Here is a 22664-nt window from a genome sequence, read left to right as displayed (position 1 = left end):
TTTGAGATTATGAGCTTCCCTCCCATGGCCTTGAAGGAATAGCCATTCTTGTCAAAAGTACCGAGAGAGATGAGATTCTTCTTTAACTTTGGTATGTACCTAACAATACTCCATGTCCTAACCACGCAGTCCTACATCTTCACCTTGATTGTACTCGTTCGTTCAACTCTACATACCAAGCCGTTCCCCATCATAACTTCGCCGCCGTAGTCCACCTCATACGTGTCAAACAAAGATTTGTTTGAAAACATATGATATGAGCACTTGGAATCCAAAATCCAATTAGAAGTGAAACCCTTGAAGAGATATCAAGTGCCTTAGTATTAACAATGCTATTAGTAAATAAAAGCTCACCATCGATATCCTTTGCGACTCCGGCTTCATCCCTTTGTTTCTATTCTCTCTCTATGTATGACAATTTTTGTTCCAATGATCCTTTGACCCACATTCAAAACAACCATCTTTCGCCTTAGATTTTGATCTTCCTCTATTGCTTTTCTTGCCTTCGCGCTTGCTCGATCGACCTCTCTCTCCGAACTTTGCTACAAGACCTTCATCTTGAGAGACACCTCCGGAATGTTGAACCATTCTGTCATGTGTCAGGATGTCTTGCATGATCTCTTCATACTTCAAGGTTCCCTTCCCGAACATAAACATTGTGCGGAAGTGTTTATAGGACGGTGGCAGGGATGTCAATAACATCACAACCTTGTCTTCTGACTTATAAACCTTATCCATCCTCTACAAGTCAGCAATACACCTATTAAAGGCGCTCACGTGCTCCATCATGCTTTTGCCCTCCTCCATCTTTAGAGAGTGAAACTCCTTCTTCAAGAAAAGCTTGTTGGACAACGATTTGGCAGCAAACATCTCTTCGAGTTTCTCCCATGTCTGCTTCGCAATGTCTTTCATCGCATTACACAACACCTCGTCTGTCAGATGTTGTTCAATGGATCCTCTAGCAAGCTCGTCTAGGTCCTCCCAATCCGCATGGTTACCGGCTTCCTTTCCTTGCCTGCCAAGACTTTGTTGAGACCTTGTTGCTTAATGATATGCTTCATCCTTCTTTGCTAAAGCATGAAGTTCTCCTTATCGGTGAACGGCTTCAACTCTACCTTCGTACTCGACACATTTGGTGATTTCGTACTGGAGATTTCTACCTCATTATCGCCGGTCATCGTCAATACACCGCTGCTCTTAAAGTTGTAAGAACACTTGGGCATAAACTAATACTTGCCGTAACTTGGTTCTGATACCATTTGTTGTGCGAAAACACTCCAAGACCTTGTCATTGATGGACTACACAACTATCACACACAAGCCATGCAATGATAAAGCACACACAAACAGAAAAGTAAACAAGCACACAAGAAACACAAGAATTTATAGACGTTCAACGTTGTGCCTACGACCTCTTGGTGATCCTCGAGAAATTCACTAGTATGAAAGAACCCCTTTAGTTACAATGAAGAACTCTCTTTGCTCTCTCACAAACCCTAGCTCTCTTTTCTCTCACCCTTGATTCAAAACCAATTTGATGCCTTAGCTTTCTCATGTTAGGGTTTAGGGTTTAGGGTTTAGGGTATAGAAAACTTAAAATACCCCAAAACTAGTAGAAAATCTATCCAGATTAGCAAGGAATACGACTAGGATTCGCGCCTCCCGTTCGAGAGCCACTCGCATTGCTCGAGAGTTTGTGTCTGCTCGAGTCTAAGTTCTGCCGCTCGAGCGACAGAGCCCAATCAAAACGACCTGTGCGGGCAGTTAAGCAAACCTTGCATCCACCATATTTGAGACATTTACAACATGCCATTGAATGGAAATGGCAAGTCTTTGCAAATACCACCCCCTAAACTTTCGTTTCCACCTACAATGAAACTTTTGGCATTCAATTTATGCTGATTTCACTCCGCATGGATTCAAAACTTTTTAAATTCATTTTTCTCTTATTGCAGCATACATATGGTATGGAAACTATATTAAAGCAGTTGCTGGATATGGTTATTATGGTACTAATAAATGTGGTTGCCTTTCATTGTGCTTACGGTTTTGGTTCTAATCCTTCACATGGTGCAACCCACCACAAAGAGGCATGCCTCACATATGCTCTCATCCTAATGAGTACCCAAATCAGAATGGAAAATCCCATGTACATGTTGAGAAAATTAAAGTACACAACTCTAATATAGACTTGTTGGAGACAAAATAAGTAAACAAATTACTTGTATTAGACTCACAAAATATTACAACAAAATAACTCTCAAAAGAAAAACCAACTCTTACAAGTATGCTTTCTTACTATGTAGAGTCCATTGGGATGGCATTCATTATACTGAGGCAGCTGCCAAGTTTGTCTTCGATAAAATTCAACTAGAGCATTTTCAGATCCACCCTTCCCTTTGAAACAAGCATGTCATAGGAGTTTAGACTAATAAATTAATCAATATACGTACTGCAGACACATGCATTTAGGTGGAAATGTTTTCGTACTGCAATGATAGTGTTGTACGTTCTAGCAGAAATGACAATGGCATTAGCATTCTACAAAAATAATGGTTTCAAAACTTAGTTATAAGTTTTAAGTTGACCATCTAGTTTCTGAATTATGATTTTATTTTTCTCTTATGATTATGGATGAAGTTCAATAGTTTCCATAAAAAACGAAGAATCGAGTACACGACCTCAAGTGCAATTATAAATACCTTTAAATACTTAAACTACAAAAACTAGTTGCCTCTGAACAATCATAAAAAAAGAAAAAGAAATTGGATTAACATTACGTTTTTTTTTTTAAGGAAGGATTAAGATTAAGATTACTTTGATTTATTGTACTCCACATGAAAATGCTTACTAACATGTTTAAGAGGTTTCTCGACTAGACACTATGTAAAGAATAATGGGTCACTTGAGTTTTAGTCCATAACATGGAAAGGCTCACTAGTCCAACTCGACGTCAAGAGATAGTGGGCCTAAGGCCCAATCTACATATGAATTAAAATTGAGTGTTGCTATTCACACTGTTGAAGGAAAATGTGATCCTTCCAACATAATTTCACCACCACTAATTAAACAATGGGGTTTTATTATTTTAGGTTCGACCCATTCGAGACGCAAGTCTCTTAATTACAATCCGTTGCTTCAAGGGAACACCCTTTGATTCCATCATAAAGAAACAGAACGTGTGTGTTTAATTTTGCAGCTACTCCCAAGCCCAACCTCAGGGTGCCTACGTATCCCTTGTGGGAATCAAGCCACTCGTAGTTCAAAGATTCGCAATGAATAAATAACTCATTGCAAAAGGGGAAAATTGAATGAATTTGATTGAGGAGTGTTTGAGTGAATTGAGTTGAATAAACTAGGGATTCGATTTTGATGTGTGTTTGGGGTGAATTTGGTTAAGAATAAACCAGGGATTTTGTTTGGATTTGAGATTATGGTGGCTGCATCTAGATTGAGTCTCTAAATTGCCTATGTACCCTTTCAAAGGGATCAAACCAACGTAGTTCGGAATTGATTTGTGCGAAGATAGATATTTGATTTGTGGAAATTTGGTTGATGTAACCAATGATTCAAATTTGGTTGTGATTGCATCTATTGAGATGCTAGACTGCCTACGTACCCTGAATGGGATCAAACTGACGTAGTTCCAAAATTTGAAAATTAATGGGTTTGTTTGGACGAATTTGGTCAAGATAAAAACCAGGGATTCAAATTGGGTTGCGGCTGCGTCTAGTGGAATGCTAGACTGCCTACGTACCCTTGATGGGATCAAACTGGCATAGTTCCAAATTGATTGTTTAATTTTACGTGGTTTTGTACCACTTGAGATTTGGTGTGGTTTTGTACCACTTGGGTCTTCATTGGGAATTAATTGGACTTTTCTTATTTGAGCCCATTGATCCATAATTTGAGAATTCAGGACTTTACACCAATTATTCACCAATTGGATTTTTAAAGGACAAAACCGTTGGGCCTGAGACGAGACCATTGTATTTGAGACTATCGAGTCTTGGAATATTGGCTTGAGACCGCCGGGCCTTGAAAGAGGTGTATACTGCGCCAGTTAATTTTCAATTAATGCATTTCCCTTCTCCAGCTGGTTCCTTCATGGCTTGGTGCTAGAAATAGATGTCTTTTAATTTGATCAAGACACCCAAGGACAAAAATCCTTCTCCTAGTGAAATACGGATAGGCCATATTGTTCCTTGTTGGATTTGAAGACAAGAGGCAGAAGAAGAACATGCCCTTTTTTGAATAGGATTAGACTCCAAAGAGATGTGCCTCCTCTTCTTTTATCTTTTGCTGACTTTTCTTTTTTTCTTTGTGATGGCTATTACTTTTTTTGTCTGTTGCTGCTATATGCCGCACCAAGCCAGGCCTTCGAATCATGCTGACTTGCTTTTTTTTTTTTTTGTCCATTGCATGCACCAAGCTTTCCTCCAGTAAAAGAAAAACATGGCTGTTTTTCCCATTTTTTTGATGGCTGAAGCAAACCACTCATATTTGCTTTTGGGCTGGTGTCTCTCTTCTCTCAAACCAGCAACTGCTCTTTCCTTTTTTGTTGTTGTTGTTGTTGTTGTGGTTTTTGACTTCTTTTTTGTTTTGTTTTTTGTTTTTTTGGTTTTGTTTGTGGGTTTTGTACCCAAAATTGGATTTGTCATCCAGAGCACTCAGTGAATGAGCTTTATGCCCAAAATGGATATATAACAGAGTATTTGATTGAGGGTTACACACCCATGATGGATTTTGTATCCAAGATTTGTTTGGGGTGTAAAACCCAAAGTCTTGATTGAGGGTGAAACACCCAAACTTGTTTTTAGGGTGTAAACCCATACCCAAGCTTTGTTTTCAGGGTGCAAAACCCAATGCTTTGATTTCAGGGTTTCTCTTCCAATTATGGATTTCATATCCAATGATTTTTCGGGTTACTCATCCATGGATTTGCATCCAAATAGTTTCGGGATTATTCACCCATGAATTTGCATCCAAGAAATTTCAGGGTTTCTCACCCAATAATGGATTTCACATCTAATGATTTTTCGGGTTACTCACCCATGGATTTGCATCCAAACGGTTTTGGGTTACGCACCCATGGATTTGCATCCAAGAAATTTCATTCAAGGGTTGCCACCCCACATGGATTGTCATCCATTTGATTGATTAAAGGGTTGCCACCCAACATGGAGGACCTCAAGAGAGGAGCCTTGTTGCCGATGCATCTTTGATTGCTTCTGTCTTTTTATCTCTCCAGCCTTTCGGAGGTGCTTCTCTGCCTTTGTGCCTTGCAAGTTGTTATTTTTATTTGAAGCATCCTCTTTTAGTTTTGTATCTGCAACCTCACGGCTGCCTCCCCCTTCCCCTATCCTCCTCATTGCTTTTTATAGGCTTACTTTGGATCAGAACCAATTAGAGGACTTTCAATTCTTTTTCCCCTGAAGATCCGCTAAGCCCCACAAAAATTGGAACCGCCAGCCTCTCTTGAGATTGGCTGGTCAAACCCCCATTTGTTCTGAACTCCTTTCTTGCACCTAATTACCAAGCTTCAAGGAAAATAAGGGGACTTGCACGTGGGATCAACCCACTTTTGAATTAGTTTATCCTTTGGCTTTGAAATTTAAAAAGCATATGGGATAGTTGGATTTACTTGCTTTTTTTTTTTTTCTTTTGTTTCTTTGAAACACTTATCACCTATATTAGATAAGGGTTGCTGGACGTGAGCTTAGACAAACACAACCCAAGTAAATTTTTTTTGTGAATTTTTTTGGTTCAACACACACACCCAAGGATTTGGTCACTACAGACTTCACCCGCCACTTATGTCAATCTCCCGGCAGCCTTACAATAAGAATACGCCGGCAATCAACACACTAAGCTGATGCACACGCCCTTTAAATCACAAAACACATCTTTTGTGTCTTTAAAATTCTAAAACTAGTGTATGCATACGTAACACGTTTGGCCATGATGTTAGTTCTAGACATGTAACTATTGAATACTTAAGTGTTTTATATACTTGTATTTTCTATTCCGGCTCCCAACTTTACAATTCTCACTTGAATCATTAGACTGTCTTTAGGTTTTATTTCATGTTTTTCTCTCCTTTTGTTTTTTGTTTTTGTTTCTATATATACCATGATTCAAAATTGGCTAGTGTAAAGAGGTATTTGAAATCATCATTAAAGTCCCTCTAACCTATAAAATAATTACCAAAGACCCCATATTTTTCAAAACCTCCTAAATATCTACTTGAGTGAGCCATCGAAATTGGGGTCCAAGTTCCTTGTAAAGGTGAGACACTCAGCCCACACGCTTAATTTGGCTATACACGGGGGCCACGGTAGGGTCATTATAGAAACCGACTGTAAGGTTTTATTGGATAGACTCGGTGAAAAAGTTAGCAACGGAGCCTGGATTCCTAGAAATTTGAATCGTGTGGCTCATGTAGCGGCAAAGATTGGTTTGGGAGCGGCGGAGCTGCAAAGCTAGGCTAATCAGCCACCACCCTCCCTAGTTCACGTTTTGGAGTCGGATGGGCTACCGTGCCCACCTTTCTAATTGTACCTGTTTGGTCGGGAAGATTCTTTTTTCTAAACATATGTTGGGTTGTTAGCTAGAATTTTCCTGAATTTGTTTCTAATTTAGTTTGCTTGTCCTTGTAATCTGTTCCTCAGGTTTTGGGGTTTTTAATGCATTTCTCTGATTACGACCCCCAAAAAAAATATAAGAACACGCTCAGGTGCAAACTAGCAATCCTTTGTTTCTGGGATTGAACTCAAATTCCATTGGTTTATTCATAAGAGCAATATAACAAAAGGCAATTCAACGTCTACATTGAAAAAAAAAAAAAAAAAAAAACTTGCTTCAATTAGAGAAAAACCATGAGGTGCATCAGAACATCATACCAAATAGTTCATGGTAGAAATTCCAGTTACAAATAATGGTACAACTTATTTACTAAAGATGGTTTATATTTCAAAGAGACCCTTTATCATCACTCAAATACTCGAAAGCTAGTACGAATATAGGAGCAGTCCTTCGTCTCGGGCATCTTCAATTGAAGGGAAGCATGCTGTCTCAAAGGTGTCTGCCTGTGCTAAAGACGAAGGTAAACGACCCATAAGATTGAAAAAGATAAATCACATAAACTATATGAGTCTAATGACGTTAACCAGTGAACAAAATAACGCATGTTACTTTTATATTACAAAAGGAGAGAATCCTTAGTTTTGGAGGGCAACAAAGTCATGTATTGTTTTGATTATGTAAAATTGGCATGCATATTTGGGGTCAAGAACAACTAACTCGTATATCATTGAATTTCAAAAATAGTATATGATAAAGATAGAAGTAATTACCATTTATCTATTAAGCATTCTTTGCCTGATGATTGCTGCCTTCACATGCAGCCAATCGTTCAAAAAGGTCAAGAAATTGAAGTATGTGTATTCGCATGACATGTTGAGTAGAAGAGTGCCACAAACTCCCCAAAATCCAACAACAAACCCAAGCCCCATGCTGATGTAATATCCTTGTGTTATGAGCCCATCCTGGCTGTCTTGGTTCACCAACACAGGTTGTCCTGGACCTTTTTCCTCCTCAGAGCATGTCTTTGGGAGTGGTGCTCCACAAAGCAGAGGATTTCCACCATAAGCATAGTCAAAGCTTTGGAGCTGAGTGCCTATTGGAATTTTCCAAACAAGTTGTTTTGTGACAAGTCCAACTTACCAAGACTAGCTATCCGAGAAAGACTTGTTGGAATTCTGCCATTTATCTGATTTCTTGATAAATCAAGAGACTCTAACTCCTGCAAATTTCCAATCGTTGAAGGTATTTGACCTGTTAATTGGTTTCTTGACAGGTTTAAGGAAATCAAACCAAGAAGATAAGTGATTTCACTAGGACTCTCTCCAATCAACTTATTGCATGAGAGATCAATAGTCTTTAGATGTCCTAGATTACTTTTAAATTCAGCTCTCAATCCTTTCCATATTAAAGATGCTTCATCATCATAAACCTCATAAAAAGTTATTCGTGCAGAATCACCCATATAGTCATGTCTGATAGTTTGACTTGAACTTCCTTTTCGAACCAAAGCAGTCAAACTGTTGAGACATTTTGGTATAGTTCCAGAGATGTTGTTCATCGACAAATCCAAAAGCTGAATATGAGTGAGATGGCATAATTATGGTGGGATGCTTCCATAGAAGTTATTAGATTGAAGGATAAGGATAGCCAAATTCGGGAGACTTGCCCCTAACCATTCAGGTATTGATCCCGATAATTTATTTTCCGCAAGATTAAAAAGTGTCAAGTCTCTGCAATTCTTGAACTGTGAAGGCAACTCTCCCACAAATCCATTGTTATTTACTCTTAGTGTCTCGATGCTAAACAAGTACCCCATTGTGGTAGGAATTTTTCCAGATAAAGAGTTATTGCTCAAATCAAGAAAGACTAATTTTTTAAAATGGATCTAGCAATCCGGAAGTTCTCCAAATATATGGTTGCTTGAATATCAAGAAAAGCTAAATTACTATCCTTGGTTGTGCACAAAAAAGAAGCTGCTGCCACTGAAAATTTATTATTGGAGAGATCTAAAAAAGTAGCTTCCTATAGAGTTGAAGGGATTGGACCCTCCAATTGGTTCCAACTCACATTTAGCTTTGGTGGGAACTCCGATCTCAAATTTCCAAGTGTGCCTCTAATTTGATTATGAGAGAGATCGAGATCCATAAGGATTAATTTATGTGACATATCCCAAAGCCAACTGGGAACGGTATCAGTAATTCCATTATCAGAAATATCAAGACTTGAAACACTTTTTTGAGTTTGAAGCCATTTTGGGAAAGACGGCCCCATCTTACAGGACCTCAATATTATCGATTCCAACTGGAAGGGAGGAACCTAATCAAAATGGTGTTGATGCTCAAAATGGCCCGGCCAATATTGAGTCCAACTTAGTGATGAGATATGAGGTGTCTTCAGCAGGGAAGAGGGCTGAGGCACTTGGTGAAATAGGTTGGTGGGAGACCTGCAGAAGACAAAATGGTAGAAGCGATCGTTAAGCTTCGGAACCGGTGTGGTGCTGGCGAAGGCTCTCCGATGCCTAAGTCAGTTACAGGTGGTAACTTTGGCAGAGTAACAGTAAAAGTGAGAGAGTCGTTACCCTTTTTACTTGGGTACTGTTCCCTATTTATAGGGAAGTGAAAGTAGGAGGTTTGCACAAAGTTCCAATGTGGGACTTTGTGCAAGTCGTCGTAGTGGCGACACGTGTCATGGGGATTAGGTTTGGCAGTTGGGAGCTTCGGCAAGTGTCTGGCATCTCGGAAGTGTGTCTTCCTTCGGCAGGGGAGAAGGCGTGGCTGCCTTGGTGCTAGTCGCTTTGATGCTGGGTCTGCTCGGTTCACTATGGTGTAAACAGTAGTCCCCCAAGTTCGCGGTACGAGAAGTAACTTCTGGGTTGGGAACTTGTGAGTTTTAGTAATTGTAACCGAGCATTCCAGCTTCATTGGGAGCCGTAGGGCACTCCCTAGTCCCCCAAGTTGGCAAGCTAGGAGTTGCGTCAACACATGGACTGTGTGATACAAGCCGTGTAAGCCTCTAGAACTGTTGGTAGCTGGGTACTTGGGCATGTTGCAGGTAGGATGGGAGCTGGGTCTGTAGGGTTTTTTTTTTTATTTTTTTTATTTTTTATTTTTAAATTTGTGGAGCTAGGCCTTTGGCAGGCTGGGTCTGTTGAAGATTTTGGGGGCTCTTTTTTTTTTTTTTTTCCATGGTCCTTGCCGTTCGGCAAGGGCCTAGCCTTTTTTTTTTTTTTTTTTTTTTGAGCTTCGGGAGGTAGACCTTCGGCAGGCCGGGTCTTTGGAAAATTTTGGGAGGTCTCCATTTCTTCGATGGTTCTTGCCGTTCGGCAAGGGCCTAGCCTCTCTCTTTTTGTTTTTTTGTTTTGGCTCGGGAGCTAGACCTTCGGCAGGTGGTAAAATTGTGAGCCTGTAGGATAACCTGCAAAACAAGTGCCGTTTGGCAAGGGAGAGAACACTCTAGGGTTGGGCCTTGGGTATTGTTGGGCTAAGAGCGAAAGTGGGCGTGGCCGGTTTGGAGCTAGGTCTTGGAATTGTGAGAAGGGTCTCTAAATACCTGTAGACGGCTTTGCTGTTTGGCAATAGCTCGGCCAAGTCTGGAGAGTTCACGAAGTACCTCTGTCAGCCTAGGTGCCGATCGGCAAGGTTCCGAGAAGATCGAGTAGGAGAAGATCGAAGTTTGAGTTGGGCCTTCGGCAGTCCTTCGTTCAGTTTGCTGGATCTCCTTCGGTTCAGTTTGGAGCAAGTTGTCACGGCTTCGGTTTAGATTGCTGGGTCTCCTTCGGCAGGTAGTTGTGAGCAAGGGTGGAGAGTTGTTCACAGTCTTGCCGTTCGGCAAGGTTCGACGGAAGCAGAAATCGACGAACCGGTTCAAGTTCTTGGCGGGACAGCTTCGGCAAGGCTGAGCAACTGGTTCAGCAAGGCTTCGACAAGGCGGAATTAGCTTGCTGGCTTCGGTGAGGAGTTGACATAGAGGCGTTTGCGAAGATCCCAATTGGATCTGCTCAACCCTTGCCGTTCGGCAAGGGTGGATTGGGAGGGATTGGCAAAGTTTATTTTGGCCGTGGTGTCCGCAAGAGCTGGGTCTCGTCCGCAAGAGCTGGGTGTCTTCCGCGAGAGCTGGGTCTCCTTCGGCAAGTGGTTGTGAGCAAGGGTGGAGCTGATCACGGTCTTGCCGTTCGGCAAGGTTACACAACTGGTTCGAGTCGTTGGCGAGAGAGCTTCGGCAAGGCGACACGACTGGTTCAAGTCGTTGGCGAGAGAGCTTCGGCAAGGCGGCACGACCTGGTTCAAGTCGTCCACTTGTGGGTTTTCTTTTGGGTTTGCACAGCCCTTGCCATTCGGCAGGGCTTTGGTCAAGCAAATTTCTAACCCCTCGGGCTGTCAGCAAGAAGGAGAGGCCTGGATTCGGGGATGTGAGCTGGGTCTTCCTTCGGTGACTTGTTTTTGGCAGGTTGGGCCCTTTTTGGCTGTCCCCTTTTGTGTGGGCTTTGTGATTCGGCAAGCGTGGTGAGTGTTTTGATTTCATCATCTCCTTTGTATCTTGTGTTCAACCCTTGTCGTTCGACAAGGGTGTGCTGAGCAATTCTCTTTGTGGCTTTATGTTGGTGAGGGCTGGCTGCGAGTTGCAGGGTGCTAGCATACTTGGAATTTTGGGGACCCTCCTTTTTGTTTTTGCACGGGCCTTGCCGTTCGGCAGGGTCCCTAAATTCCTCATAATTTTTTTTGTTTCTTTTTGTATATTTGAAAATTGAATTTCAAATTATGTGTAGGTACAAGGGATTTAAGAGAGAAGATGAAAGGGTGCTAGGGTTTGCTCGTGAATCGAGGCGTGGGTACCCTTGGTTGGCTATAAATAGGAACTTGGAGTGGTGAAGGCACCACACTTGAGTTGATGAGAGAAATTGTGAGAAATTGAGGAGGAGGAGAAGAGATTTCCGGCAAGGGTTTTGTGGTGGTGCTTGTGGCTGAGGTGATTTCCGGCGACTCCTACGTGGTGGTACGAACAAGGTTAGACCTCATTTTGCTTGAACTTTTGAATTGAAATGTCTTGCTTTGCATGAACATGTTCAAGGCTAGGAAGAACACTTTGAATATGAGCATGAATATGACGAACACGTTGAATATTGGTATGAACATGTTGAATGCTTGCTTGGTATGAACAGACATGAAGATTTGCCAAATTTTTGTGTTGTTGTGGTTCGATCCTCCTTGCATGTGCATTAGTTCCTTTTTCTTGTTTTTGCAAATTGTAGATGTCTGAAAGTTCTGATAGAGAAAGTCCTGACCCCCCTGCCTTTGGTGGGGATGACACTAAGAGTGAAGAGCCCAGCCAATATGTTTGTTCTGAAGAGGAGAGTTCAGAGACAGAGGGTATGGTAGAAGGCATTATAGAAAGTAGGATGATAGGGCATGGGGGTGAGAGGGGTGAGCCGTCGGTAGACTCTGGGTCGGCTGCATATAGGGAGATGCAGAGGAATTATATAGAGTTAGAGGCTATAGCGAACCGGGTTCTAGCCTTGCCTCATACGCAAGAGGTGGGTTCGAGCAACTAGGCATCACCATCGGGGTCCGTGGGTATAGCCGGGGCTTCAATTTCAGAGGGAGTAGACATTCGGGTTGGTGTCCCTTTGCCGAGGCGGAATGCGCTTATAGAAGCGAAGTTGGCCCAGCTTCGGACAGAGTTCTGTGTGCCAACCTACGTGGGCCTGAGGTTACCGACTGCGGCTGATGTGGTTAGATATCCCGCGGATGGCTCCGTGATGATTTTTACGGATATGTATCGACACGGCTTCAGACTACCCTTTCATCCGTGGGTGCAGATGATGTTGGCTAAGTTGGGGTATGCGCCGGGGCAGTATAATCCCAACTTTTGGATTCTTCTTCATGGGGTGTACATCGCCTGGTGGTTGGCTGGGTTGGGGGAGCCAACATTTGAGCAGTTCATGTATTTGTACTCGGTTTCGAAGCAGCAGGGGAATTTTGGCTGGGTACAAGCTAATTGCCGAAAGGCGAAGGAGAGGGGCTACTTTATTAGTCATAAGCCAACTACGTAAAAGTCCTGGAGGAACAGGTGGTGCATGGCTTATGGGGACTGGGAGAGTTCGCCAGGGAAGAGCGTTGTCTAACACATTCCTACCCACTTCCAGTCTATAGGTCCTTCGCCCCATCCCTTAAGACTGTTTGATGTTTGATAGTGTTTTGCTGTAGCTCTTGTTCTTGGTCCTCTATTTTGTCTGTGCCAGTGTAAGTGGCTAAGTAGTATCTAACCTTTTGGTGCAGGTCCAGTGAAGTGGGGGTCTATCTCCAAGGAGTAGGAAGACGAGGTTGAGTGGGTGAGGGCACAGCTGTCGGAGACCGAGCGTGAGTGCGGGAACCTAGTCACTCAGAAGAATTTGTTGGAGTCCGGACTCCTACAAGGAAGTAAGTACCTGGGTCACATTTATTAGTTGTGTGCTGAGCCTTTTGTGGTTGTGACTAATGTAATTGTGTTGTTTGTTTTGGCAGTGGCGGGTATTATAAGAGGGAGCACGAAGGTGGCAGTGGATATTGATGATGCTGAGATGCAGAAGCGGCTGAGGGAGTCTCGGGCCAAGAAGGCAGAGAAGGGTGCTGGGAAACGCCCAAGAGATGATGATAAGGGTCGGGTTGTTGACGTGCTGGGAAAGAAGAAAGCCTTGGAGGAAGCTCATCAGCATGTGATGGGGTCGGGGCCGAGACTTCCACCTTTTGATCTGCAGGCGCCGCCAAAGCTCCCCTTTGGCATAGAGGACGTATTTGCTGAAGGGGTGGAGAAGGTGGACTTCGGCAGGCTACGCCAGCAGAAGAAGGAGGTGAACTTAGCTATGCACCGGCAGGAGGTGCCCTTGGTTAACGTCTTCCTGGAAGGCGTGAAGAGTGATCCCGAGGCTCTGGCGAGAACCCCAGCCTCTTCCTTCATTGATCGGGCCCAAAAGACGATCCTCACCTCTGCCTATGTAAGTTTAGGCCTTCTTTTGTGAAATTTTTTTTTGGATTATTCTTGTTTGGGTTGACTGATGTTGTTTTGTTTTGCAGGCCTTTGGCGAGATGTATGTCAGCATGGCCAAGGCAGATAAAGAGATCCAGAGGCTGAAGAGGCGTGATGAGCTGGCCAAGAGCAAGATGGCGGAGGCGCAGGAGGCCATCCGAGAGAAGAACGCCCTGCTGTTGCAAAAGGCGGCCCTGGCCAAGGAGGTGGAGGAGCTGAAGAGGTCGAAGGCCGAGGAGGTGGCTGCTGCCCGAGTCGAGGCGATCGAGTCCTTCCGAACCTCAGAGGAGCTGAAGAGCTACATCATGGACCGACTAGTGGATGAGCAGCTTCGCTGGGAAGATAGGCTAGTTAGGTTCAACCCCTCGGTTGAGATTAACTTTGATACGAGTGGCGAGCCTCCTTCACAGAGTCCTCCTGCTGATGCTAGTGTCCCGACACCAGAGGTGGAGCCGGCCACTGAGGATGCCCCTTCTACCGAGTCTTGAAGGCGTTGCCTTCGTTATGTATTATAGCTGATGTATTCTAGCTATCTTGTTAGAACACTTTGCCTTGCGCGGAGCAAGGTTGTTTATTTTTGCTTTGTATGAACAATTTGCCTTGCGTGGAGCAAGGTTGTTTTGATTTATGATATGAGACTTGTTATGTAATATCAATTGTGCTAGTAAAATAATAGCCATGTGAATGCATGAAAATGAGCCGGAGTCAGGCGTTTCATTTAAATAGGTACCGAAAGGCAGAAGGTACAAGAGTTCTAGGGTCTAGATATGTTTACTTCTACCTTAAAGTAAATGCTCAGGACCAAAGTATTGTCCTAGGGTCTTGATATGTTTACTTGTAGTAGTACTTGAGGTGATCAGCGTTCCAGGGATGAGGCAGCGTCTTGCTTGTGGGATCGCGAAGCTGATAGGTGTCGGGGAGGCAGATTTTGATAATCTCATAAGGACTTTCCCATGTAGGGCCGAGGGTACCTTCGGTTGGATTTTTGGTAGCCAAGGAAACTTTGCGCATGACCCAGTCCCCCATTTTGAAAGCGCGGGGCTTGACTCGGGAGTCGTAGTACTTGGCGATGCGTTGTTTGTACGCATCATTGCGCATGCTTGATTGGTTACGGAGCTCGTCAATGAAGTCGAGGTTGAGGGCTAACTGCTCGTCATTGGCCTTGGCATCGTAAGTGGAGGTTCGGTATGTGGGCTGGCCAATCTCTACCGGTGCCACGGCCTCGGTTCCAAATGATAGGGAGAACGGCGTTTCACCGGTGGATGTGCGGAAGGTGGTGCGGTAGGACCAGAGTACTTCCGGGAGTAGTTCTGGCCAGCAGCCCTTGGCTTTGTCAAGTTTTGTCTTGAGGGTCTTCTTGATAATTTTGTTCACGGCTTCGACCTGGCCATTGGACTGAGGATGGGCTGGGGAGGCGAAGCACAGACGAATCTTGAGGTTAGAGCAAAATCTTTTGAATTTGGCATTGTCAAATTACCGGCCATTGTCTGTGACGATGGAGTTGGGGATGCCAAAGCGACATACAATACTTTGCCACACAAAGGTTTCGATGCGGGCCGCAGTGATGGTGGCCAAGGCCTCGGCCTCAGCCCACTTGGTGAAGTAGTCTACGGCCACAACCGCATATTTGACTTGGCCGTTGCCCTTTGGCATCGGTCCAATGAGATCCAGTCCCCATTGGGCAAATGGCCAAGGACTGACCATGGCCGTCAATGGTTCTGCCGGGAGTTGTGGAATGTTGGCGAATCTCTGACATGTGTCGCATTTCTAGGTGAAGGCCTGGGCGTCAGTGTGGAGTGAAGGCCAGAAGTATCCTTGGCGGATTGCCTTATGAGCCAACGAGCGTGCGCCCGAGTGGTTGCCGCAGATGCCTTCATGGATTTCGCGGAGGACATAGTGACCCTCATCTGGAGTCAGGCATCGGAGGTAAGGAAGGCTGAAACCCCGCTTGTATAAGGAGCCGTTAATGATCAGATATCGGGCAGAGCGATGGCGAACGCGTCGTGCCTCGGTTGAATTAGCCGGTAGTGTTTGGTTCTGCAAAAACTGGAGGATGGGGTCCATCCATGTAGGGCTATGATCAATGGTGCAGATGAGTGGGGCTTGTGTGCTGGGCTGGTCCAAAAACTCGATGTGGATGTGGCGACCTATTCCCTGCTCCAAGGCTGATGCCAACCTGGCTAAGGCATCGGCATGGCTATTCTCAGAGCGTGGCACTTGGTTTATAGAGTGGGCGTGGAAGGTTGCCAGCAAGTGTCGGGCGTGCAGGAGGTAAGCCGTCATAGAGGCATCCTTGGCCGTGAAGTCCTGGTTGACTTGGTGGACAACGAGCTGTGAGTCGCTGAATATCTGAATTTGTTTAGCGTCCATCTCTTTGGCTAGTCAAAGACCAGCTAAGAGTGCTTCATATTCGGCCTCATTGTTGGAGGCTTGGAATTTGAAGCGGAGGGCGTACTCGAGGGCAACCTTGTCTGGGGAGACGAGAACAAGGCCGGCCCCACACCCCTGGGCATTAGAAGAGCCATCCACAAATAAGGTCCATAGGGGCTGGGTCAGGTCGAAAGTGCTTTTGCTGGCGGTTTGGTCCTGGCTCGGAGGGAGATTGGGTTCGGTTAGGAGCTGGGTAGCTGCTGAAGCTTGGGGCTCCGTGAATTCGGATAAGATGTCAGCAACGGCCTGCCCCCTTATAGCCGGGCGGGGTTTGTAATGAATATCAAACTCGCCCAGTTCAATGGCCCACTTAACCAGCCTCCCAGAAGTTTCTGGTTTCTGCAACACTTGTCGGAGCGGTTGGTTGGTTAAGACATGGATGGTGTGAGCTTGGAAATATGGTCGGAGGCGTCTAGCCGAGACGACCAGGGCGAACGCCAATTTTTCGATGTCTGGGTACCGAACTTCGGCATCTTGAAACGCCTTACTAACATAATGCACTGGGTGTTCCGCGTTATCTTTTGATCGGATGAGCACAGAGCTAACTGCCGAAACTGAGATGGAGAGATAAATCACGAGGATGTCTCCGTGCTCAGGGGTTGACAATAAAGGGGCCCGGCCCATATACTCCTTGAGCTCGCTGAAAGCCGTGTCGCATTCAGCAGTCCAGGTGATGTTTCGCTTGGTGCCCTTAAGGGCCTTGAAGAATGGGGCGCAGCGGTCAGTGGCTTTGGAGATAAATCTGGTCAGGGTTGCGACACGCCCTATAAGGCTTTGGATATCCTTGACCGTCTTAGGTATTGTCATGTCTAAGATGGCCTGGATCTTTTCTGGATTGGCCTCAATACCCTTCTGGCTGATCATGAAGCCAAGGAATTTGCCGGAAGCCACCCCGAATGCACATTTAGTGGGGTTGAGCCTCATGTTGTACTGCTTCAGGATGGTGAACATGGCAGAGAGGTTAGGGATGTGTTGGTCAGCTGTGCGACTCTTGACTAGCATGTCATCGACATATACCTCCATGGTATTGCCAATCAGTGGGGCGAAGAGGTGGTTCACCAGACGCTGATAAGTAGCCCCGGTGTTCTTGAGGCTAAAGGGCATCACCTTATAGCAGTAGAGGCCGCGGTCCGTAATGAAAGAGGTGTGGGCCTGATCTTCGGGGTGCATGAAGATCTGGTTGTAACCTGAATAAGCATCCATGAAGCTAAGGAGGGCGTGGCCCGCTGTGGCGTCGACTAGTTGGTCAATGCGGGGTAGGGGGAAGCTGTCCTTTGGGCAGGCCCGATTAAGGTTGGTGTAATCGACACACATGCGCCAGCCCTTTCTTGGTTTACGGACCATCACGACATTGGCCAGCCATGTAGGATAGTCAACCTCCTTGATGAATCCGATACTACTCAATCGATCCACCTCCGCCCTCATGGCCTCATAGCGCTCGGGATCATAAGCGCGATGCTTCTGTCGGACTGGTCGGACGGCAAGATTGACGCTAAGCCTATGGGATATGATGTCTGGTGATATGCCAGGCATGTCATTGTAGGACCATGCGAAGACTTCGGAGTTGAGGCGGAGGAAGGCGACCAGGTCAGAGCGAAGCTCTGGCGAGATGGAGGTGCCGATCCGGACTTGTCGATCCGGGATATCGTCATGGAGGGTAACCAGCTCTAGGTCTTCCACGGGTTCGGCCTGCTGTGTGATAGACTCCTCCCTTGGGTCCTCAGGTGGGTCGGTGCCAGCTTGAGGAGGGGCGGGCGCCATGGTTACCGCAAGGGCCTCACTCCTATGTTGGCGATTGGTGGATTTGACTGCTGAAGCATAGCAGCTTCGGGCCCCGAGTTGGTCGCCGCGCACCGTGCCTGGGCCATTAGGTGTAGGGAACTTCAACAGCAGCATATGCGTGGAAATAAAAGCCCTCATTTGGGCCAAGGCTGGGCGGCCGAGGATGACGTTGTAGGCTGTGGGACAATCAACGATAAGGAAGGGGGTAGTGATCGTCATCCGTTGGGGTGCGGCCCCAATTGATTTAGGGAGATGAATGCTGCCAATGGGCTGGACCACATCACCCGAGAAGCTCACAAAGGGTGTGATGCTTCGGTCGAGTAGGTGAGACGGGACCTGGAGTTCATTGAAGGCGTTAGCAAACATCACACTGACCGAGCTGCCAGTGTCCACCAGGATACGCCCAACGTCGAAGTTAGAAATGTCAGCATGGATAATGAGTGGATCATCATGGGGGAGGATAACACCAAGCTCCTCCTCCTCGCAGAAGGTAATGGGGGCCCAGCCAGACCTTTGGGTCTTCGGCAAGCGTCCCTGCTCGGTGCTGAAGACCTGGTGCGCATAGGTGGAGCGGACATAATGTTTGATGGAGTTGTTGGAGGTGCCAGCCAAGGTAGGACCTCCACTGATGGTGGAGATCATGTTGATCTGTCGTTGGTGAGGGTTAGGCGGGGGTGGTATGTTATGCACATAGTTGTCCAGCTTTCCCTCACAGATGAGCCCCTCAATTATGTTGCGCAACGCAACACAAGATTCGGTGTCATGGCCGCTGAATTGATGAAAGCGGCAGAAGACCCCCGTGTTTGGCATAGGCTTGCTGGATGGTCTCTGGGGGGGTGGCTTGGGGATGATGGGGGCTTCACGCACCAGGACGTTCTCATAGGTGGTGTTGAGGGTAGTAAAAACCTCGAACCTGGGCCTGGGTGTGAGGGGAAGTGGGGCCCGATCATCAGTCTTGGGAGGGTTGCCTCCGCTAGAGTGGTGGTGGTTGCCATGTTTGCCACGTTTGTTATTGCTGAAAGGATGCTGGTAGCTATCCTTCCGTTTTGGTTGTTGGTTACCCTGGGTACTCGGGGTCGGGGTAGAATGCTGAGGTGGGGCTAAAGCTGGTGCTGAAGCAGGTGGAAGATCGGCGAAAGTGTTGCGCGCCAGGTTGGCTGGGCCATGCTTGGAATTGAAGTATTCAGCCTTAGCATGGATCGCTGCCTGTTTCATTAGCTCTGTATATGTGTTCCAACTGTTGCTATGAACCAGGTAGCGGAAGTTGGACTCGCAGAGGCCGCTCTTAAAAGCGCCGAAGGCAGCTCGATCATCAGTATCCGGGCAGCGAGAGTATTCGTGACTGAACCGGGCTGCATATTCCCGAAGGGGTTCGTCCTCAGCCTCCCGAAGCATATACAAGTCGTCGGCAGAGTATAGGCGATCAGTCTGGATCATAAAATGATCCAGGAACATCTGCTTGAGATTATCGAATGAGTTGATGGTGCGGGGGTGGAGCCTATAGAACCAATTCAGGGCCGCGCTGCTGAGGGTGGAAGGGAAGAAGAGGCACATGCCTTCATCAGTGAGGCCTTTGCACCCAAGGGCAGATTGGAAGGAGTGGATGTGAGTGAGAGGGTCCTCCGTGCCAGTGTAGAAGGCGATGCGGAGTGGCTGGATATCTTTCTCCTGATGGTAGTGGAGGATATGTTCAGTAAAGGGCCCCGGTCGCGGTTTTACCCAGAGGGGTTGATGGCTGCGATGCTGTTCGCTCTTCAGACGCCGGACCTTTTCAAAGAGAAGCCTCATGGCCGGGTCGGCATGAGGAAGAGTTTCGGGTGCCAATGGCCTGGGGACGGGGCAGACAGGGGCTGGGGAATGTTCCCAATCTTCCCGCGCCTCGGTGTGGTAAGTTGGCCAGGCCTCCGAATTATAGAATTCCCAACTATCCGAGTCCCCGACACCTTCCTCGTCGGGTATGCGGACGGGGCCTGGCGAAGGGCCCATGTGTGTCACCCGTGGGTCTTCGAGGTTGACAGGGATAGGGATCGGTCCTGGTTGACGGTCCGAGATGCGATCCCTGCAATCTTGGTAGATCCTGACTGGTTCATGGGGCCGGTCCTTCGGTGGGGGAACGCAAAGGAGTCGCGACTGGGTTAGCTTCGGATGAAGGTGGTCTTTATCCTTGCGAAGCGTAGATTGGGCCGGGGCACTGTGGCTGGAATGTACTGGCTGGTTCGGCTGAGTATGCCCAACGTTCTGGGTGAGGTCTTGTTGGGCATCCTTGGCGCGAGTCCTCTCTTGATTCCGCTTTAGAGCACGATAGTCATGCTCTAGCTCAGCATTCCGGCAATGAAGATGCTCGTATTTCTCCGACATTTTAGTAATACTGTCGCGGAGGCGCTCCACTTCTGCCTGGAGAGTGGCATCTCCCGAAGATTTCCTTCGGGAAGTACCATTGCGGGGGGTATGATGCTGGGTATCGCGGCTATCCTCGGTCGGCATAGCAGAGTGTGGGGTGAAGAAGAGGTGACCGGCCCTGATGGGTGAAGGAGCCAGCTGGGCTGATAGAGAAAGAGGGGATTCTAGTGTCGAGTTTCCCACAGACGGCGCCAAACTGTTGATGCTCAAAATGGGCCGGCCAATATTGAGTCCAACTTAGTGATGAGATATAAGGTGTCTTCAGCAGGGAAGAGGGCTGAGACCCTTGGTGAAATAGGTTGGTGGGAGACCTGCAGAAGACAAAATGGTAGAAGCGATCGTTAAGCTTCGGACACCGGTGTGGTGCTGGCCGAAGGCTCTCCGATGCCTAAGTCAGTTATAGGTGGTAACTTTGGCAGAGTAACAGTAAAAGTGAGAGAGTCGTTACCCTTTTTACTTGGGTACTATTCCCTATTTATAGGGAAGTGAAAGTAGGAGGTTTGCACAAAGTTCCAATGTGGGACTTTGTGCAAGTCGTCGTGGTGGCGACACGTGTCCTGGGGATTAGGTTTGGCAGTTGGGAGCTTCCGCAAGTGTCTGGCACCTCGGAAGTGTGTCTTCCTTCGGCAGGGGAGAAGGCGTGGCTGCCTTGGTGCTAGTCGCTTTGATGCTGGGTCTGCTCGGTTCACTATGGTGTAAACAAATGGAAGTTTAAAACTAGAGAGTTAGAGGATAAATCCAAATACTTTAATTTGAAAAGTTTCGAGAAATGAATTTCTGAAATCACTCCTTCCAAAGAATTCCCACCAAAATGAATAACCTCCAACTCGGACATCTGTCCAATATTTTCAGGTATTCTTCCACTTAATTTATTGCCCCCGAGAATCAAGTATTTCAATGATAAAAATTTCGTGAGATCAGGCACTGAACCCATGATGCCATGATTATCAGAGATATCCAAATGCTCTAACGTGTTTTGAGTGCATTTAGACAATATGTCAATAATGTCTGAAAGTTGTCCACTAAGGCTATTATTCCCAAGGTATAACTCTCGCAACCTACATAACTTGGCAAACGAATTTGGGATCCCCCCCTTTAAGTCTGCTATCAAAGAGAGTAAGAGATGCAAGAGAGCTCATGTTTCCGAAATCATCAGGAATTGAGGAACCATTTAAATTGTTCCCAGATAGATCAAGATCAACAAGGTTGGTATGAGTACCGGACAGCCATTGAAAGATTGAAGAGTTAAGATTGTTGTAGGAGAGATCGACACGAACAAGAGATTTAGAAGAGTTCATAACAGAAACAGAGGATATAATTGGAGGATGAAGATTACAGTCTGGTAGTATCAAGTTTCTTAGTTAGGAAGCATATTAACTGCTTCCAGCCAACCAACGACACCGGTGAGATTAGTAGAACTGAGGTCGAAGTGTTTTAGACAAGAAAGATTAGAGAGCCAATTGAGGTTTTTTTGCAGAAATAAATCCATCCGAGTTGAGATCGAGATATTCCAAGTGTGTCAGGTTTTCAAGTTGATATGGAATTTCACCTCCAAAATTTGCATAAGAGAGATCGAGGTATCTTAAATTGCTCAAAGATCCAATGAAATCTGGAATTTGGCTAGGACGGAAATTATTCAAACTAAGATTCAAATACTCCAAATCCTGCTACTCAGCGAGTTTTGGACTAATCGTACCTTGCAAACATTGGCCTCCAATATCAAGCTTAACAACATGGCCAGTGTGGTTGCTGCAGTAGACTCCGGCCCATGAAAGGAGGCGATTGTCGTCATCCACGAGGCCTTGTTTGAATGCAAGGAGGGCTTGCAGTTCCCTCTCACTGCATCCAATGCAAGGATTGTTCATGTGTAGTAAAAGCACCACAAGAAATGCATAGAAGACTTTGAAGCAGTATATTTGCTTCTCATGATCAATGTTAGTTAGAGTCATGATCAAGACGCAGAAGCACAACTATTTAAGAAAAAGATAAAGCACAGCCAAAGAATGCATGCATGGAAATCCGGTTGCTTGTCTGATATCTCAAGATACAAGCATTAATTATTTATAGTGGTTACCTTTCATGAATGACAAAGTGGGATTCTTTAATTCTTTAATGCACCAAAGTGGGTGAGTCTTTACCTTTCCAGTGTGAAATCAATAAAGCCCTTTCTGTCAAAACCACATTTTTCAGAACTGAAATGCCTTTCCAGTGTGAACCCCCGAATTTGAGATAAAAAGTTCCTTTAATGGAGATGATCATATTGCCTCTCTTACGGTAAAAGCTCATTGATTTAATACAAGTTCTTTGTATTAAACTGATTGCTATCACAATAAGTCTATACAGTACATCAAGCAATAAGTCTATAGTTATTTTGTTGGATTTATAACATATCATGGTGGATATGAGTTTTTTATATGAATGGATACAACTCAGTTAGACTTTAGTTTGCACGTTCACATAGTGCT

At 45.7% G+C, this 22664-nt stretch overlaps 4 protein-coding genes across 4 annotated transcripts; 1 reads left to right on the top strand and 3 right to left on the bottom strand.

Annotated features, from left to right (window-relative positions):
- On the bottom strand, window positions 742-8401 carry LOC18779236 (probable inactive leucine-rich repeat receptor kinase XIAO). The gene is made up of 4 exons (XM_020562390.1): window positions 8259-8401; window positions 7726-8102; window positions 7504-7678; window positions 742-1015 (listed from the first exon to the last, which is right to left on the bottom strand). The coding sequence occupies exons 1-4, from the start codon at window positions 8399-8401 to the stop codon at window positions 742-744; spliced, it is 969 nt and encodes a 322-aa protein (XP_020417979.1).
- On the top strand, window positions 12877-14075 carry LOC109948692. Its single transcript, XM_020562389.1, has 2 exons — window positions 12877-13555; window positions 13635-14075. The coding sequence occupies exons 1-2, from the start codon at window positions 13142-13144 to the stop codon at window positions 14073-14075; spliced, it is 855 nt and encodes a 284-aa protein (XP_020417978.1). The 5' UTR covers window positions 12877-13141.
- Window positions 15970-20283, bottom strand: LOC109948691. The gene has a single exon (XM_020562388.1). It carries the CDS (start codon window positions 20281-20283, stop codon window positions 15970-15972), a length of 4314 nt encoding a protein of 1437 aa, XP_020417977.1.
- Window positions 21258-22148, bottom strand: LOC109948690 (putative leucine-rich repeat receptor-like serine/threonine-protein kinase At2g24130). The gene is made up of 2 exons (XM_020562387.1): window positions 21896-22148; window positions 21258-21538 (listed from the first exon to the last, which is right to left on the bottom strand). Exons 1-2 carry the CDS (start codon window positions 22146-22148, stop codon window positions 21258-21260), a joined length of 534 nt encoding a protein of 177 aa, XP_020417976.1.

The sequence above is a fragment of the Prunus persica genome, chromosome G4, assembly GCF_000346465.2.
Source record: "Prunus persica cultivar Lovell chromosome G4, Prunus_persica_NCBIv2, whole genome shotgun sequence".
Classification (NCBI taxonomy): Eukaryota; Viridiplantae; Streptophyta; class Magnoliopsida; order Rosales; family Rosaceae; genus Prunus; species Prunus persica.
The sequence above is the reverse complement of the archived record's forward strand: the minus strand, read 5'-3'. Positions and strand labels throughout refer to the sequence as shown.

What these genes read in the sequence shown, in the direction of transcription:
- LOC18779236 (XM_020562390.1), bottom strand. Translation starts at nt 8,401, where the DNA reads ATGGGGTACTTGTTTAGCATCGAGACACTAAGAGTAAATAACAATGGA. An exon ending in TCGGGATCAATACCTGAATG is followed by an intron (nt 8,103 to 8,258) that starts GTTAGGGGCAAG and finishes ATGTCTCAACAG; the next exon opens with TTTGACTGCTTTGGTTCGAA. An exon ending in TTCTCGGATAGCTAGTCTTG is followed by an intron (nt 7,679 to 7,725) that starts GTAAGTTGGACT and finishes AAATTCCAATAG; the next exon opens with GCACTCAGCTCCAAAGCTTT.
- LOC109948692 (XM_020562389.1), top strand. Translation starts at nt 13,142, where the DNA reads ATGCAGAAGCGGCTGAGGGAGTCTCGGGCCAAGAAGGCAGAGAAGGGT. An exon ending in CGATCCTCACCTCTGCCTAT is followed by an intron (nt 13,556 to 13,634) that starts GTAAGTTTAGGC and finishes TTTGTTTTGCAG; the next exon opens with GCCTTTGGCGAGATGTATGT.
- LOC109948691 (XM_020562388.1), bottom strand. Translation starts at nt 20,283, where the DNA reads ATGCCGACCGAGGATAGCCGCGATACCCAGCATCATACCCCCCGCAAT.
- LOC109948690 (XM_020562387.1), bottom strand. Translation starts at nt 22,148, where the DNA reads ATGACTCTAACTAACATTGATCATGAGAAGCAAATATACTGCTTCAAA. An exon ending in TGGAGGCCAATGTTTGCAAG is followed by an intron (nt 21,539 to 21,895) that starts GTACGATTAGTC and finishes TGATACTACCAG; the next exon opens with ACTGTAATCTTCATCCTCCA.